Here is an 18,341-nt window from a genome sequence, read left to right on the forward strand (position 1 = left end):
CTTTGCAAGTATGTGTTTCCCTCTTGAGTTCCAGTTTTGCTACCATGACGGTTTCATTTCTTGAAACTGTTTTTGTGAGCAAAGGACGCAACAGTTCCTTTCTTTTTTCTGTCAGTGCTTCTAGGCCACCGTCACCAGCTCTCAGAAGCCCTGATGATTAACTCAGGGTTGTTGTGCCTTTAAAAAAATTTTTTTCAACATTTATTTATTTTTGAGAGAGAGAGAGAGAGAGAAAACGAGAGCGAGTGAGTGGGGGAGAGGCCGAGAGAGAGGGAGACACAGACTCCAAAGCAGGCTCCAGGTTTCAAGATGTCCACATAGAGCCTGCCATGGAGCTCGAACCCACAAACCGTGAGATCATGACTTGAGCCGAAGTCTGACCTTAATTGAGCCACCCAGGCGTCCTTTGTTGTGCCTTTTTTTAAAAAAAATTACACCCTATGTTATATCATTGAATGCTCAGAACCCTCCAGGGAGTAAGATTTTTATGAACTTGGTTTACAGATGAGGAAGCTGAAGCTGTGAGCAGCAGGCGGGTGTTCTAAGAGAGCACAGTCAGCGAGGGGTGGAGTCAGGGTTCCAGGCCAGGCAGTCGGACCCCATCCTGTGCACTGAAACCACAGTGCCCTGTCTCCTCCCTATGGTCCCCTGCACATCCTATTAAGTTGACGGAAAGGTTTGTAGACACTTTCCAGAAGCTTCCTTATATCTTGTTGCCTGCTTTTCCATGTTTTCCTCACGTGGACTGAGTTAAACTGAGCACCTTTTATAGCCCTCCCTTTCTCTGCACCTTCTGGAGAGTGTAAATAGGATGCACAGCCACCATGAATTCCCAGGTTACTCACTTAACTGGTAACTGGGCACGTGATGTCAGGGCAGGCTGACCACGAGTGGCAGGGAGGGGCAGGATGCATTTAGCTGAGCAGGGTCACCACCCTCCTATTACCTCCCTCTTTTGGGGTTAAGCATCCGGCTTTGGCTCAGGTCGTGATCTCATGGTTCATGAGTTCGAGCCCCACACTGCAGCAGTTAGTGGCTTTGGATCCTCTGTGCTCCTCTCTCTCTGCCCCCTCCCCGCTTGCATATTCTCTCTCTCCTAAAATAAATAAACATTAAACAATAAAATAAATTAAGTCATGGGAATGTAAAAAAGGAAGGAAGGAAGGAAGGAAGGAAGGAAGAGAAAGAAAGAAAGAAAGAAAGAAAGAAAGAAAGAAAGAAAGAAAGAAAGAAAGAAAAAGAAAGAAAAAGGTCTCTTCCCCTTCTTCTTCTTCTCCAAGTTCATTTCCCTCAACAGTAACAAACTGCAGTTAACATGTGGGAGTCCCTTATAAGACTTGACTTTAGCAAATATGAAGATATCCTCATACAAAATCTATGTAAGGATCTGTAGAAGGATATAATAAAATTTATGTAGGGATGTGTTTGTTTATATCCTTAGAGAAAATATGCTCTCTCCTATCCTAGTTTAGTATTATATCAGGGGCATCTTTCCCAGTGGGTACATTTAGGGTTATTATTATTTTTTTGTGTGTATGGTTACATGATATTTGGTAGATGCTAGGGATATCCAACACATGCCTCAGTGCATGTATCATGTCCTGCCACCCCCCAATCATATTTCATGTATTGCCATTTTTTTTTTTGCTACTTACTGAAATGTATTGAACATCCTTCCCACATACATGTGTCTTTATACGCTTATCCCAGCTTTTCTGTGGGATGTATTCCTGTAAGTAGACTTTCTAAGTCATAGGTTATTTGCATGTTTAAATTGGAGACATACACAGGAGGAAATTTTATGGCATCTTCAAGAATATCCAAATATTCTTCAACCTGAGACTAGAAAGAAGTCCTTCCCCTGTGGCAGATAATTTGAAGTTGAGGGCTGTGGAAAAGAACCTTTTGGAGGTGGTTGTTACTGAATAATACATGATTTCCCTGAAAAGTCAGGATTGCTGTATTTTATTATTAAATTTTCCTTTCAAAGGTATCTTATTTTATCTGAAGTATTTTATCTCAAGAAACTGTCTCGAATCACTCTTTTAATTGCCCTTTATTTATTATTGAGCCAGAATAGGGACATTTCATTTTTGATGGTGTTGAGAAGGGCCTTTATTAGAATGGCATTGGAGGAACATCGAAGGGGAAAATTTTTTATCACTACATCTAACAGTTCTCAATAACTTTGAAATAACTCTAATATGTGCAACATAAAAATTTCAAAATCTGAAAAAAGAATTGCTATAATGATAAAAAGACATGAGCATAATGTATAACCAACTGTAGACCTTGCATCTAATCCTACAATACATAATTCTTATTTCTTTTGGCTGAATTTTTCAATCTAAGTTATACCATTTTTAAAGAAACTGATATCCTTCCTTTAGCTGAGGGAGCATGTAATTAATTTCTGCTTTGCAAAAATGGAATGCACTTGGTAAATGTACTAGAAAGACCTATTTCCCTCTGAGAGGCAATTGTGTACAGAGGTTAAAAGCTTGGAATCTGGAAGCAAACCGACTGGATTTAATCTCAACCCTGCAAACATACCAGCACTGCCATTTATGCAAACTACTTAAATTTGTATCTCTGTTTCCTCATCTGTAAAATGGGGATAATGGTATCCCCTAGGTTATTAAGTTTGTGAGGTGTTAATAATTTTAAGTGCTTAAAAGCATGCCTGAGATGTAGGAAATATGCAAGATGCTATTATAATTATTATTACTCTTAATGTTAATGGGGAATTGTCACATGTTACTCTTTGGTCAATGAGGAGATCATTTCTTAGAAAAACGCTCATCGGGGTGGGGTGCCTGGGTGGCTCATTCGGTTAAGTGTCTGACTTCAGCTCAGGTCACGATCTTGCACTTTGTGTGTTCGAGCCCCGTGTCAGGTTCTGTGCTGTCAGCTTGGAGCCTGGAGCCTGCTTCAGAATCTGTGTGTCTCTCTTTACCCCTTCCCCTCTATCTGTCTCTCTCTCTCAAAAATAAACATTAAAAAAAAAAAAAAAAGAAAAGCATTCATCATAGTTTAATGTTAGGACTTCCAAAGCATTTTCTTGCTTTGAAATTTCTTCAGAAGTGTAATCCATTTACCCTGATTGTTTTTGCTTACTGAGCTATCCTAGTGTGTACAAATGGTGTCATATGTCTGTGATTTGGATAGAAGACTCACAGGGAAAAAACCCCACACCAACTACCATTCAGAGATGTGAGTATAAGAACAGATAGGGTAGAAAAACCAAATGTTTTCAGCAGACTAAGAGTTTAATTGTGGTGATTACTTCTTTTTTAAATAAAAATTTTTAATGCTTATTTTATTTTTGAGAGTGAAAGAGAGCACATGCGGGAGAGGGGCAGAGAGAAAGGGAGACACGGAATCCTAAGCAGGCTCCAGGCTCTGAGCTGTCAGCACAGAGCCCGGTGCAGGGCTCGAACTCACAGAATTGTGAGATCATGACCTGAGCCGAAGTTGGACCCTTAACTGACTGAGCTACCCAGGCGCCCCTTGTGGTGATTATTTCTGATGACATTCCATCAAATTAGGTATTTGCTCAAGCCCAAGATGAAAATCCGTGTTTCTTCTATGGATTATTTGAGCTGGTTTAGCATCATTAGTTCTTAAGACTAACAAGCTTATTCGAGTATTTTGTTGCATTTTTAAAAAGCCATATTGCATCCTTCCATGGCCCTAACCTATTTTGTTTTCACTTTCAGAGCTCCTATGGGTATGGTGACCTATTCTCTGACACATGGAAAGCATTTACGGATTATGATGTTATACATTTGAAAACTTATGATTCCAAAAGGGTACTGGAAACTTTCCTGAAATGTCTCTAAATAACAGTCATTACAGATGACTCACTCATCGAATAAATATTTAATACGAGTTTCTATTAGCTATTACCATTGATTTTTGACTTCGTAGTTGCTTTTTTTTTTATGACTAGAATAATTGTTTTTAACTAGGTAGCATTAAAAAACTTTTCCCTTTAACTTTTCCAAAATTATGATTTTCACTTGAGTGAAATAGCTTGCTGTTCAAAATATTTTAATGCAAAAAAGAGATTAATTAAAATTTGTTTTCTGTAATTTTAAGTACTATTTTGGTGTGGAGTGTGCAAATTGTGTTCTCTTACCTTGTACAATACCTTCATTCTTAGGTGTGTTTTAAAGAAGCTATTTTTTCCCTACTCCCCCGGATGCGATACGGGCTGTTCTATAATACCCCTTTGGTAAGCATGTCAACGGGTGTTAATATTCATATTTATACACTTATTCTGGATAGATTTTAAGATAAATGTTTATTTGTATCTTGAGAACATCCTAAATAGTAAGGCCGAATGGCTCATTGTAACATGAATTATTGTTTTCATGTTAGATATCTGGCTGTCAGAACACAGGATTATTCAGGGCATTTTCCCAGCATGTGCTGCACAGACTGAACATCACACAAGAGGGCCCCCAGGTAAGGAGTACATTATAGGTTCTGACTTGGGCCTGACTTCACCCAAAATAAAAACCAATGGCACCTTTGCAGAAAAAGAAACCAGCGGAAGACAGTGTTTTCTGGGGTTAATAATTTCTTGCCTGGAGTGAGTGATCCAAAATCAGATGTCACCAGCCTATGACAGATAAATAAGGGACAGTGGAAGAATGTACTTTTTTCTCCATTCTCTTTCTCCTGTCTTTCTCCGTATCTCCTTGCTCTTCCCCCAGCCCCCACCTAACCCACAAATCCCTGCTAAAAATTCCACCCAGCCAATCAAACAGAAGCGTAGTAAACAAGTTTTGTCTTCTGTGGCTAAAATGGATGCAGTTTTATTTCCTGAGGGAAGTCTGAAGGAATCAGGCTACACAAGTACTCGTTCCCTAAATATATCCTGATTGAGTTTCATCGCTTTGTGAAAATCGCATTTTAGGTTCTAGTATTCATTCATCTGTGCAGGCATATACAGCATTATTTTGCCTTTTCCTTTTGATGACAGGATGGAAGAATCCGAGTCACCATTCTTGCACGGAGTACAGAGTACCGGAAAATTCTAAACCAAAACGAGGTTAGTTTTTGGTATGCGTTTTTAATACCATCATGTTGAATTTAACTTCCTGTAACTCATGTGCTTAATTTTTTTCACACTGCACTACATGCTTTGATTGGAAATTATTAGCTTTTAGCAAAGTTTGATGGCTATGCCCAGTTCATCTACTAGACTCCTACTGGGGGTCAGCAAACCACCAATTGCCCAAACTAGCTTCGCCTTACTGTAAACGTTCACCTACCACAACTCAGAGTGGAAACAGAGGCAGAAACTATCTCTTGCGTCCTGCCTTTACTGCCATAGATTGCCAGACATTCTGCCTCTGTACAAACTAGCGGCAAAAATGCAAGAGTGTCTTTTGAGAGATGATTGATGGAGTGTGGCAATACTGTGGCATCCAGAGGCAGACTTAAGTTAGAAGAGTCTCCATTCTTTTCATGACTGTGTGTTCTGGAAAGTATTCACCTCTTAGGTTTTGTACTTTATTTTGACAGCATCAGCTCTTAAATTATATTTAACTGAGATAAGATCACCATGCAAGGCCCTTGCCTATAACAGCCTGGTTGGCAGGTGTTCTCACAATAGTATGACTGAGTCCACAAAAATGTCTTGAGCACCTGCTATGTGTTGGGCTGTATTCTAGGCCCTGGAGCTACCGTAGAGGACAAGATAAGTGAGATCCCTGCCCTCACAGAACTTATGCTCTCTGGGTGAGACAGACAAGAAATAAGTAAACAAGTCCCTAAGTAAGGTGATTTCAGGTAGTAGTAAGTGCCACAAAGGAAGTAAAACAAGGTGATGGGGTAGAGGGGCCAGAGATGCACGAGGAAGGGGAAGCAGTCAGGTGAGATATCTGAAGAGGTGCTGTTGGGCAGAGACCTGATCGCTAAGAAGCCAGCCAAGGAGAGAGCCTCCCAGGCAGAAGCAGATGGCCTGTGATGTCCAGGCTTTAGGTGCTCCAGGAATGGAGAGATCACCAGGCAGCTGTAGCACAGCAGGAAAGGTGGGGGTGACCCTAGAAGAGGTCAGAGAAGTTGGGCAGGCGGTAGGGAGGTCCTATATCCTCTTGGCCTCATAGGCCTAGCTGAGAAAATGAGCGGGTTCTATTCCGGTGTGGGAGAAACCACCGTGAAGTTTTGGGCAGGGTATGGTAGGCAGAATACTGGGCCTCCTCCAGAAGATGTCCCCATCCGAATCCCTAGAACCTGTGACAAGATTAGGTTACGTGGCAGAGGGATGCTGAGCTTGTAGGTGAAATGAAGGTCGCTTGTCAGCTGGCCTGAAGGTGGGGAGATTACCCTGGATTATCCAGCAGGGCCTGATGGAATCACAAATGAGCTTTAAGCATTCTCCACCAGAGAACCATTGCCTCTGCCTGAAAGCTCTCTGCTTAGCTGGATTCTTCTCACTGAGCACATTTTAATTTTTTTTTTTTAAACGTTTATTTTTTGGGGACAGAGAGAAACAGAGCATGAACGGGGGAGGGGCAGAGAGAGAGGGAGACACAGAATCAGAAACAGGGTCCAGGCTCCGAGCCATCAGCCCAGAGCCCGACGCGGGGCTCGAACTCACGGACTGCGAGATCGTGACCTGGCTGAAGTCGGACGCTTAAGCGACTGCGCCACCCAGGCGCCCCTCACTGAGCACATTTTAGTCCCGCACGTCCTTGAAAGTGGAAGAAGGAGACAGAATCCAGAAGGGAGTCATGAGGACAGAAGCAGGGCCAGAGGGATGCCACATCCCTGGCCTTGAATATGGAGGAAGAGGCCCCGAGCCAAGGAATGCAGTGGCTCCTAGAAGGTGGAAACGAATTCTCTCCTAGAGCCTCCAGAAGGAGCACAGCCCTGCAGACAGCCATCTGTCTCACTGTTGGACTGCTGTCCTGCACAACATTGAGTGGCTCGGTTGTGTGGCCGTGAGCTATAGAGTCTGTGGTAATTTGTTGTAGCAGCTAATAGAAAATAAATACACAGGCAGAGACACGAACTGGCTTATTCATTTATTTGTAAACCACTTTGGCTGCAAGAGTAGGAACAGGGGGTATCATTCAGAGCTGTCACTGTGGCCCCGGGAAGAGTTTGGACGAAGGTGATGACAGCAGAGATGACAAAGTAAATGGATTTAAGATCTGTCTCGGAGATCGAGTCTGGGATACTTCCTGGCTGAATATGTAGGTGCATGTTCGGTCAGGCCAAGCACTGAGGATCAAGGGTGAACTCCCGGGCTTTTAGCTTGATCAGGTCAGTGGAACTGAGGTGGGAAAAGCTCCGTAGGAGGGGGGATGGGGGCAGGTTTGGATGGGTAAAGTGTTTTACACAAATTAGTGTGGATGCCTAACAGGCTGATCAAAATTATGCAATTAGTGTCTTGAGATCCATATGGATTATGAACATATGCTGTAATGAGACAATGATTGTACGTTGTGGGTGGAAGAAATGAGCAGTGTGTGTGTGTGTGTGTGTGTGTGTGTGTGTGTGTGTGTGTGTTTTAAAGACCCGGAAATACAAATCTATCAAATGATGCCATGTTGGGGTTGATGGATGGAACCCTTATGGACAGGCAGACCAGTAGTATATATTGGTAGAGGTAACACATATTGAGTGCTAATTATATGCCAAGAACATTACTCTGTGTTCCCCATTGCTTCCAGCAAACCCGTGAGGTACATATTTTGTTATTATCCTCTGTTTTAGAAAAGAACACTGAGGCTTAAGTGATAAAAAAAAAAACATGCTTGAGGTCACGCAGCTGGTGAGCAGAATAATGGAGGCGGGGGTGAGCTGAGGTGGTCAGAGTCTGAGCCTGCTTCTGAACCAGAGACTGCCACTGCTCTAACACAAATAGATGTGACAGGAGGCCGTGTCGGGAAGGCTGGCGAAGGAACATCATCCATCCAGTGGAAAGGGGTGGTGCTGGGTGCTGCCGGTCAGCCACCGACATGTTCACATCCGGTCACACAGATCGCCCGCACCATGTTGCCCAGAGGTGAGATCTGGAAGTTCAGATCTGAACTCTAAGCCAATGAGCACCCACTGGCTGCTTTTGTCTCAGTAATTGGCATCACTTGAGAAGGTAGCTACCAAGCAGAGAAGAAAGCACGTTCGACTCTACGTTGATTCGTGAATACATGATTAAACCCCCCATGCTCTCATTGGATGGTGGTTCCTGCAGTCCTGCCCAACCTCAAGGTCGAGAGAGCTCTGGCCACCTCCATGGTGTGACTAGAAATTGTGAACAAGAGCCTGTTTGCCAGGGGACCCTCTGAAACAAGTGATGTGTTTTATGTGGACACATATTACGGGACCCGGGCTCATGCCCTGGGATTAATTCCCTCCTGAAAAACGGATTCTAATCTATCCTCCCTCCTTCAGCTCCTTGACATAAGCAGCATACTTATGGGAGTTCAGGAGCTGTCTAGAGAGAGAAACTTCCATTCTATGTGTGTGTGTGCGTGCTTAACGGGGGTGGGGACTGGATGTAAATCCCCGTCTGTTGCTTTTAATACATGGGGGAGTACAGGGTACCTGCTGAGAACACAGGTTTGGGGGTCAGATGACCTAGATTTAGTTTTGGCTGTGCCATTTGCTAGCTGGGAGATTCTGGGAAAGGTCCTTAACATCTTTCAGCCTCCGTTGTATCATTTAAAAATAGGCATACGGGAGCACCTGGCTGGCTTGGTCGGTAGACCCTTAATCTCAGGGTTCTAAGTTTGGGCCCCATGCTGGATGTAGAAATTAATTAAAAATAAAATCTTTGGGGTGCCAGGGTGACTCGGTTAAGCATCCAGCTTTTGATTTCGGCTCACGTCACGATCTCAAGGTTCGTGAGATCAAGCCCCACATCAGGCTCTGTGCCAAGTGGAACCTGCTTGGCATTCTTTCTCTTCATCTGTCTCTCCCTCTCTCCCACTTGTGCTCACATGCTCGCTCACTCTCTCTCTTTCAAATAAATAAACATTAAAAAAATAAAATCTTTAATAAAAATAGGCATAAGAATATTTACTCAGTATGAGACTGTATGAGGATTAAGTGACATTCACCAAAGTACCGAGCAATGCCAGCACAATTGAAGGGATACTTTGGTTACCATTGCTATCATAGGTCGGTTCAAGATGGCTTAATTGTGAGGGACATAGAGAACCATGGCTGTGTTTCTGATAATAGGCTAATCGTGCTTTGTTACTTTGTTTGCTAAGAGAATAATTGTTTTTTCTGTGTAGAAATATTGAAAACATTTTTCTGCCAAGAATTTAGCGTTTTCAGAAGATAAGGTCCAAAGCACAAGTGGTTTGTCTGAAGTGAGATAATGGGTAGGGAGAAAACTCTTAACATAAAACCTGGAACAAGGTAGGTGCTCAGCAAATACACATTGAGAAACGGAAGGAATAACTAGCAAGTAGTAACCATGGCCGTTAACGCCTACTGGCTTCTGTGCCACTTTGCTCTCATGAATTTTTTTTTAATGTTTTGTATTTATTTTTGAGAAAGAGAGAGAGAGACAGCGTGACAGAGTGCGAGCAGGGGAGGGGCAGAGAGAGAGGGAGACACAGAATCCAAAGCAGGCTCCAGGCTCTGAGCTGTCAGCACAGAGCCCGACGTGGGGCTCAAACCCACGAACCGTGAGATCATGATCTGAGCCAAAGGCGGACACTTAACCCACTGAACCACCCAGGTGCCCCCCTCTCGTGAATTTTCCGCTCTCAGCCCGATGACAGCCCAGCACAGCAGGATTTTAGGGTGGTAGAATAATGCGACCAAGGGGTGAAATCTGCATTTGAATTCAGTTAAGGGTTAAAACACTAAACCTGAATGATATGTAATACCTGAAAAGTATTTTGTATGAAAAACAGAAATTTTAAGACTCAGAGGAAAATAAAACAGAAGATAAAGAAAAAAAGAAATTCTAAATGTTTCTGTTTCTTCCCTAGCTGGTAAATGCACTGAAAACAGTATCTACACTTGAGGTTCGGATTGTCGATTACAAGTATAGGTAAGTGATACCTCACCCTTGAGCAGACACTGTCATCTTTGGCTTGGATGCATTAACAGGGGTCGAAGGATTTTTTCAAATGGTAGCTTTTGGCGCTGATAGACCAGGGAGGGACAGGCAGAAGCATCAGTGAGTGTAGCCAGCAGGGAAGGGCCCCAGGGCAGGAGAGGGCCCCTGGTGGTGATGGGGGTTGCACCAGGGCACAGGGCAGTCACTCTTCAGCTCTGTGGGGTCCAATATTTCAACCCCGTCTCATTTTTCAAGAGAAGTGAGGAACCGAGATTTTCATTTGAAATTTCTGTGTTTTTATTTATTATTATTATTATTATTATTATTATTATTATTATTATTTTAAATGTTTATTTTTGAGAGAGAGAGAGAGGGACAGAGTGTGAGTGAGGGTGGGGCAGAGAGAGAGAGAGAGGGAGACAAAGAAGCCAAAGCAGGCTCCAGGCTCCAAGCTGTCAGCACAGAGCCTGACGTGGTTCTTGAACCCACAAACTATGAGATCATGACCTTAGCTGAAGTCGGATGCTTAGCCTACTGAGCCACTCAGGTGCCCCTGACATTTCTGGATTTTTAAAAGTTGGCAACTAATTCTGAATTTAAAAAATATTACTGGACTCATGTGTCCTGCTAGTTGCCACATTTCAACTCATATGGGAATAATTTGAGTGTCGTAGAATAATATGAGGTTTCTAAAAAATATTAAAAAGTATTTATACTTCTTTTAAAATTCCAACAGAAGTAAAAGGCTTAGACACAATATGCCACGCATCTACTGTCTATAGACAGTAGAAAAAACAATGAATGATAGAAAAAACAATGATGCTGTAAAATAGATGTTCCTGGTTGGAAAAGTCAAGCAGTATTGAAAAAAGCGCAAAAGGAAAGGTGAAAACTCTCCTCCATTTGCCCCACTCACAGTCACTGTCTTGTTTTCCAAAGTAAACACTATAAAGAGTTTCTATGTTAAAAAAAAAAAAGCATACGTATACCAGCATATGAATGTCTATAATAGGTTAGAAGCCAGTAAGAGGCGCATCTGTCTGGCTCAGTCAGTAGAGCATGTGACTCTTGACTTCCAGGTCGTTGAGCTCAAGCTCCATGTTGGGTGTGGAGGAGACTACTTTAAAAAAAAAAAAACCAAACTTACCAGTGAGCATGGGATTTCCGCACCTTCTTCACCATGCATGCGTTCACTGATACAATAAATCTTTATGGTGTGTCTGCCATGAGCTGGGCACAGCCTTTGAAATAGGAATCCAGATATGGAAGATGGCATGGCTCTTGTCTTCAGCACCGTAGACAATGAATACAAATACACAGCAATCTTAAGAACAGCTACGATTTGTTGAGACTTAACTGTTATGCTTCGCTTGCTTTATCTCAGTTCTCCCTCTGGTCTTACGAAGTTGGCGAAACTGTTACTGTTTTACAAAATACACTGTGCAGTGGTGACTACCATCATTGCCACAGGAAGGAAGAAGAGGGCCGGACGTCAGGCTGCAGGAAGTGGGGAGGCTCCGTTGTTGACTGGCTTTTAAGAAACTGTGCCCCGCGCAGGTTTCCCAGTAAATTCAGACATTGCCAATCTGAGGGAAGCGTTACTAACATAATAGATGGAGCTTTGCCTCCTTATCCTCAGACATTTTCCACACCGGGTGACTCCAGGGTCATTCCTACCTGGGCAAATACCCACCCTTCCTGTGGCATCAGTTGGCATTCTTTGAGAAACTGAGGCACGTGTACCTCGTGTGAAGCACACACATGGTGCCCTTGTCTTCTTTCTCTGTGTGGAACGTGGGGTTTTCATTTACTTCGAGAGGAAGCTCTTTAAAGAGGAGAAGCTGGAAAAATAAAAATAAAAAAAAAAATAATAAAGAGGAGAAGCTGGGATTTCACATTCTCTTCTTAAATCCAAAATAATCTCGGTAATTTTTTTCTTTTCCTTTTTTTTTTCTTTTTTTTCTTTTTTTTTTTTTTTTTTTTACTTTGGGTAAGAGGGAATGGGAGGTCTAATTCCATTATGTATATTCAGAATGTTATACTTACTGCAGCCTCACTTCAGTGGACTTTATTGGCACTGACTTTCAGTTCAGAGTTTGCATATCTTTTAGGGTCTGGAATTCCAAGGACACTTTAACGATCTTGATGTGCATAAAACTTGAGGATTAGTCTGTTGCAAAGGCAGGACAATGCCCTCGTGGTATCTGAGATAATTTTAGGTATACCCAGATGGCATTGAATGAACTCCAGTCTCACAAGAAGAATTTATTTTACAAAAAAAAAAGTCCTTTTGTTACCTTAAGGAACTAGTTTTCAGTTTGATGCTAGTACAACATAACATCTCTGGAGTGCCTGCTAATTTCCTTTTTTCTTAAAGAAAGAGCAGGCCTTAGGCTCACAGCTCTTCCTTCAATAGTACCTACCTAGATTTGAAACTTTTTCATTTGATTGTATCTGTCTTTACAGTTTTGTTTGTCAGGCACTACTGGTTTTTCATTTAAGACCGCTCTCAAAGTTTCCTTCTAAAATAAATGCACTTAGGGGCTGCTGCCTGGCTCGGTGGGGAGAGCTTACGGCTCTTGATCTCAGGGTTGTGAGTTTGAGCCCCACGTTGTATAGAGATTACTTAAAAATAAAATCTTTTTTAAAAAAATACATTTAAGTTTTTTTTTTTAAAGTGAGCTTACTTAGAAAACAATGTTAAATTATTAAATAATTAACTTATTAATTATTGGAGTAAGCTTGGACTTGGGAAAAAGCCATAGTGGCATGTGATTTAAATTGGGAAAGGCGCTTGTATGAATACTGTTACCATGAGTCAGGAGTAACTCAATCCAGCGGTCTCTCTCTTCTCCCCTCTGTCTTCTTTTGTTCTATGTGTTCACAGGGAACTTGGGTTTTTAGATCAGCTGAGGATCAGTCATAACACGGACATATTTATCGGAATGCATGGAGCTGGTCTTACTCATTTACTCTTCCTTCCAGACTGGGCTGCTGTCTTTGAACTGTAAGTGTTTGGAGACAACTTGTACACTGAGGCCACAAATAATGCTTTTTGTGCATGGCTGAGACTGCCATTCAGAGCTTCAAAAGGTGGAATACTTTTTTAAAAAAATTTTTTATGTTTATTTATTTTTGAGAGCAAGAGAGACAGAACGTGGGTTGGGGAGGGGCAGAGAGAGAGGGAGACCCAAAATCCGAAGCAGGCTCCAGGCTCCGAACTGTCAGCACTGTGCCCAACACAAGGCTTGCACCCACGGATCTCGAGATCATGTCCTGGGCTGAAGTTGGACACTCAAAGACTGAGCTACCCAGATGCCCCCAAAAGGCAGAATACTTAATCATTACCAGAAAGTCACATCATACAGGCATCTAGAGAGAAAACAGACCTAAAACTAAATATGTGAAGTCTGTAGCTGCCATTACAGTTAGCAAGCAAACACCCCTTTCTCCCTCCATCTCGGTATGATGTGGGAGATGGGAGTCTGTGACTTCCTTCCTGAAAGCTCGTTGCTGTGTCCTTCTCAGACTGGGACCATCTCTCTACACTCTGTGCCATCATGCTGATAAAAAGGAACCTGTATACTGCATACCTGTGTTCATGGCACCCTTATTCACGGCAGCCAAGATGTGGAAGCCACCGAAACGTCCATCAGCGGATGAATGCATAAACAAAATGTGGAAATGTGGGTATATCTGTATATCTCCAGTAGAGCATTACTCAGCCTTTAAAAAGAAGGAAATCCTGTCACGTGTTACAACACGGATGATCCTTGAGGACATTATGTTCAGCTAAATAAACCACTCCCTGAAGGACACATACGGTGTGATTTCACTTACGTGAGGTACCCAGAGTAGTGACATTCACAGAGACAGAGTAGAATGGTGGTTGCCTGGAGCCCACACGGGAGAGAAAAATGAAGAGTTCGTATTGAATGGAGTCACGTTTCAGATTGCAAGATGGGGAATTTCTGGAGAATGGTTGCATCGTGTGAGTGAGTGCACTTAGCACTACTGAGCTGTGTGCTTAAAAATGGTTATGACGGTAAATTCCATGTTAAGTGTTTTCTACCACAGTTAAAAAGAGAGCGAGTTCAAGCACCTGTTTGTCTCATGAAGAGCACAGCTCCAAAGCACAGGCCTACCATGTTGCCTGCTGCTCACTGATTCTATACTCAGGGAAAGCGAGGCCTCAAGAGGACAGTGATTTTCCTGGGGTGCTCCTCTAACTGGGTGGGCAATGATAGAGACATGGCCTTCTCCCCCTTAGTGATTCTGCCATAGACACCACGCCCCATCTTTAGTTCTGGGCATGCCAACAGTGGCTACTGTTGCCCCATTTCGCTCTTTGTGTCTGTATACCTAGATGTTACAGTTTCACTTTAAAAACCACTTCATTCAGTATTTGAATGAGAGACCATTTAGGAAAAAAAATTGTGGACTTCCAACAGTTTGCAAAAATATTTGAAATACATATACATTAGAGAAATAGCCAGATAATTATGGATTCTATCTCAATGCTTCATTTCTCCCAAAGAGAGGGAGAGAAGGAAGGAAGGAAGAGGTGGTTGATAGTGCTCAGGCCTTGTTGCTCAGCTGACTAGGTTTCCATTTCTGCTTCCCTAGCTAGGTGCCCTTGGATGTGTTACTCCCCTAAGTCCACTTCCATGTGTGTAGACTGGATATTAGGAGATAATACCGAGTCCACAGTCAGTCGGCCCTCTTGATAGACTTTAGTTCCCTCCATTCCTTGATCCTCTCTGGATATTTTAAAGTTAAGGAGCACCTGGGTAGCTCAGTCGGTTGAACGTCCGACTTCGGCTCAGGTCATGATTTCAGTTTGTGAGTTCGAGCCCCGCGTCGGGCTCTGTGCTGACATCTTGGAGCCTGGAGCCTGCTTCGGATTCTGTGTTTCCTTTTCTCTCTGCCCCTCCCCAACTTGTGCTCTGTCTCTCCATGTCTCTCAAAAAATAAATAAATGTATAAAAAAATTTAAAAATAAAATAAAGTAGTTCACTTATGAAGATATTTAAAAAATAATCTCCATCAATCTTGTGTACTGTTTACACGACCTTTTGCAGGAACAGATTTGGGAGGTGTGTTATTCCCCAGACAGGTGTTGATTTGGCAAAACCCCTGGACACAAGTCTCACGTGTGGGTGCCCTTGTGCCCTTAGGTACAACTGTGGAGATGAGCGCTGCTACTTAGACCTGGCCAGGCTGAGAGGGATCCATTACATCACTTGGCGAAGGCAGAATAAAGTCTTTCCTCAGGATAAGGTAAAGTTCAGTGACAAAACTCACCTCTTTTTTTTTCATTTTAATTGGTTTAAAGTGTCTGATTAATATGAAAAACTGCCCTTAAACTTCAGTCCAGAGATAAACTGTCCTCCTAAAATAGTGAGTTGTATTTTATATTTGCAGGTTGGGAGAAGGGAAATGAATCACTCCCTATCTTTATGTTGAGAAGACAACTTTGTGAAATTTGAGCCTTGAAAGATCTTTTAAATTATATACAGGAGAGATCAGCAAACTATAGACCGCTGGGGCCAAATCTAGCCCACCCCCTGTTTTTATAAATAAAGTTTTATTGGGACAGTCTCGCTTCTCTGTTTCCATGTCGTCTTTGGCTGCTTGTGCACTTCCCTGGTGGAGTTGAGTAATTGTAACAGATACTGTATGGCCCACAGAGCTGGAAAGATGTGTTACCCGGCTCTGTACTGAAAAAAAATTGCCAGTTTCTGATGCAGAGCATAAATTAAAATAGTTGCCTTGGCCAAAGTAAAATAATTATGTTCCTATTCCGAAAACCATGTCATTAGTGACTTACAGCTCTGTGATTGTTTTTGCAGGGCCACCACCCGACTCTGGGGGAACATCCAAAGTTTACCAACTACTCTTTCGATGTAGAAGAATTCATGTACCTTGTCCTTCAGGCGGCAGACCACGTATTACAACACCCGAAGTGGCCGTTTAGGAAAAAACGTGATGAGCTATAAATGTGCCGAGTCTGTTTGTAAAAGTCTGTTTGTTTAAACATTCCACCACCCAGGCTCTCACAGTTAAATAAGTAAAACAACTAGTTATCTCCTAACCCCAAATTACCTTTTCTGGACCAAAACATGCCTTCAGGATATTACTTACATGTTTTAGAGTCTTTAACTGTTTCCCGTGATTTTCGTGTCATAGCTATTTATCAAGATACTATTTTTGCACTGAAAACTTTACTTTTTGTAGTTTAAAAATAAGGCATGGGCTCGCTGATGTATTTGCGTTTCTTAGGTATACCAAAGTTGTCAACCTTCTTGGCTTTAGAATTTGTAAATGTTTTTGCAGATGACAATGGGATTAGAATTCTAGTGGCTTCCAATGTGTTTCTGATGTATTTAAGTAAATTCACAGCAGCTTTTTTTATTTGCCAAAATCTGTTCACGACACTTTGTGGTAGGAAAGGAAAACAACATACTACACACACACACACACACACACACACACACACACACGCCCCGTTGTGATTCTCAGTACCAGGCTATAGGTAGCCTACTCCATGTCAGAGATCAAACAATGTTCTACCCAGGTCTGTTTTACTCTCTCAGAGTCCAAAGTATCTCCCACAGAATTCTCTGCTCTATCTTTTTAGTGAACTCCAGGCTACATGCACTAAGAACCTCAATAAACCATGCCGTTGCATCAGTTTATATTCCCATATTTCATATGCAAATCATGTTTTCCCCAAATGCAACAGCTACATACGATAAAAATAAATTAGACCATCCGTTAGGACTGCTTTGGATACCTTCTAGCTGGTGGCCCCTAATTCCTTCTTAGCCCTGGAGAGCAGTTAGGTTGAATTTCTGTATCACATGGTGGTTTCGATGCAGGTATTCGTGACTGCACACGCCTGTGTGATGCTTCTGCCTCCTTTTGCACGGGAGTGTTTCCCTTTGAGCTTGTAGACTCCAGATTAGCTACATGAAGAGACTTTTTCCCTATCAAAAACAAAAACCAAAAAAAAAAAAAAGTAAAGACACACGTGAATTCTCCATTTCAAAATGAAAAAGCAGCCCATGAGAAAGTGCTGTTGATTAAAAAGAATATCTGAAATGCAGTCCCACTCTCTGGGATTAATTTCTTACTGTTTATGAACTTTCAATCCAGGGGTCAGAAACCATGGATTTAATTTACTGCGAAATGTGAAGTTTACATTTTATTAACACTTGAGAAATCTAATTTAGAGATGAATGACTTCTATTTTTTAAAGTAGATGATTAACAGGGCTGCAGATTTTTTTAAAAAACATTTTAGCGTTGTAAAAAAAAAAAAAAAAAGAGTAGGCAGCAGAATAGTAACTTGAGAAACCCAAAGTATTTTTTTATATGGACCTTTACAGAACAAGTTTGCTGACCCCTGCTTTAAAGGTTTATGAACAGTCTTCCAGAGTTTAGGGATATTTATTAAGATCTCTGTAAAGAGAGTAGTGAAGGACTATAGTAATACTTTTGATTTCGATATGAAAATTGTGTAAAAAGAATCACAACACATGAATATTTAAGTGAGTGGTATGGCTGTGCTTCGTGCAGAATAGAGTCACTCCTGGGAAAAGATTTCACTTTAAAAGAAATTTAAAGGCAGCATTATACTTTTAATCAGAGCAGTGTAAACTTCTAGAAAAAGTATCTGAAAAAAATGTCAGCGTTGAGCTTACCTCATTTTAAGAAGTGTGTAGAAATACAATTCTATAGACTAGCAAGAATTCCAGAAATGGAGGACATTTTCATAATGCAACTATTATATTGAAATATTTTACATTTGTAGAGAGAATGCTTTTATATAAACACGAGTCCACTTAACACTTTATGGAATTAACTTTTGTCAGACTTTTTCTATGGGAGCAAAAGACCTTCAAATGGTTATAAAATTTAAATGTAAGGAGTGCTTTTGAAAATTAAGTCTTGAAAAGAGATTTCATTGTTTGTACATTTTGGGTATGGCTTTGAAATAAATCGTTTTATATTTTATTTGAATACCAGAACAATTTTCAAGGTTTTCTGCGTCTTCATGCTACACCCTTACTTTTTGGCAATCTGGTGGCTCTAGGTTATAAAAATCAGTAGCTCGCTGATGAGGAATTCGGTTTAAGCAAAAATTAGGCCTTACGTTTATTTAGCAGATGATTCTACGATGCTTTCCCAAATGTTGTATTGCATGACTTTTACAAAAATGACAGAAGCATTATTCCCGTTTCTCACGTGAGGAAAATCAGACGCGGTTTAAGGGAGAGGACTTCCCTAAAGATCACAGC

At 41.7% G+C, this 18,341-nt stretch overlaps 1 protein-coding gene across 2 annotated transcripts in view; it reads left to right on the forward strand.

Annotated features, from left to right (window-relative positions):
- The window catches only part of EOGT (EGF domain specific O-linked N-acetylglucosamine transferase), a 38,878-nt gene extending 20,810 nt beyond the window's left edge, over window positions 1-18,068 (forward strand). For both annotated transcript variants that reach the window (XM_040454484.1, XM_040454483.1), the window contains exons 10-17: window positions 3,720-3,812; window positions 4,166-4,237; window positions 4,384-4,470; window positions 4,991-5,059; window positions 9,969-10,030; window positions 12,927-13,046; window positions 15,217-15,319; window positions 15,892-18,068. In XM_040454484.1, the coding sequence (XP_040310418.1) occupies window positions 3,720-3,812; window positions 4,166-4,237; window positions 4,384-4,470; window positions 4,991-5,059; window positions 9,969-10,030; window positions 12,927-13,046; window positions 15,217-15,319; window positions 15,892-16,038 (753 nt within the window). In that variant the 3' untranslated portion in view covers window positions 16,039-18,068. The remainder of the gene's footprint in view (window positions 1-3,719; window positions 3,813-4,165; window positions 4,238-4,383; window positions 4,471-4,990; window positions 5,060-9,968; window positions 10,031-12,926; window positions 13,047-15,216; window positions 15,320-15,891) is intronic.
- The last annotated feature ends 273 nt before the right edge of the window (window positions 18,069-18,341 follow it).

The sequence above is a fragment of the Herpailurus yagouaroundi genome, unplaced genomic scaffold, assembly GCF_014898765.1.
Source record: "Herpailurus yagouaroundi ecotype Mexico unplaced genomic scaffold, PumYag 213, whole genome shotgun sequence".
NCBI lineage: Eukaryota > Metazoa > Chordata > Mammalia > Carnivora > Felidae > Herpailurus > Herpailurus yagouaroundi.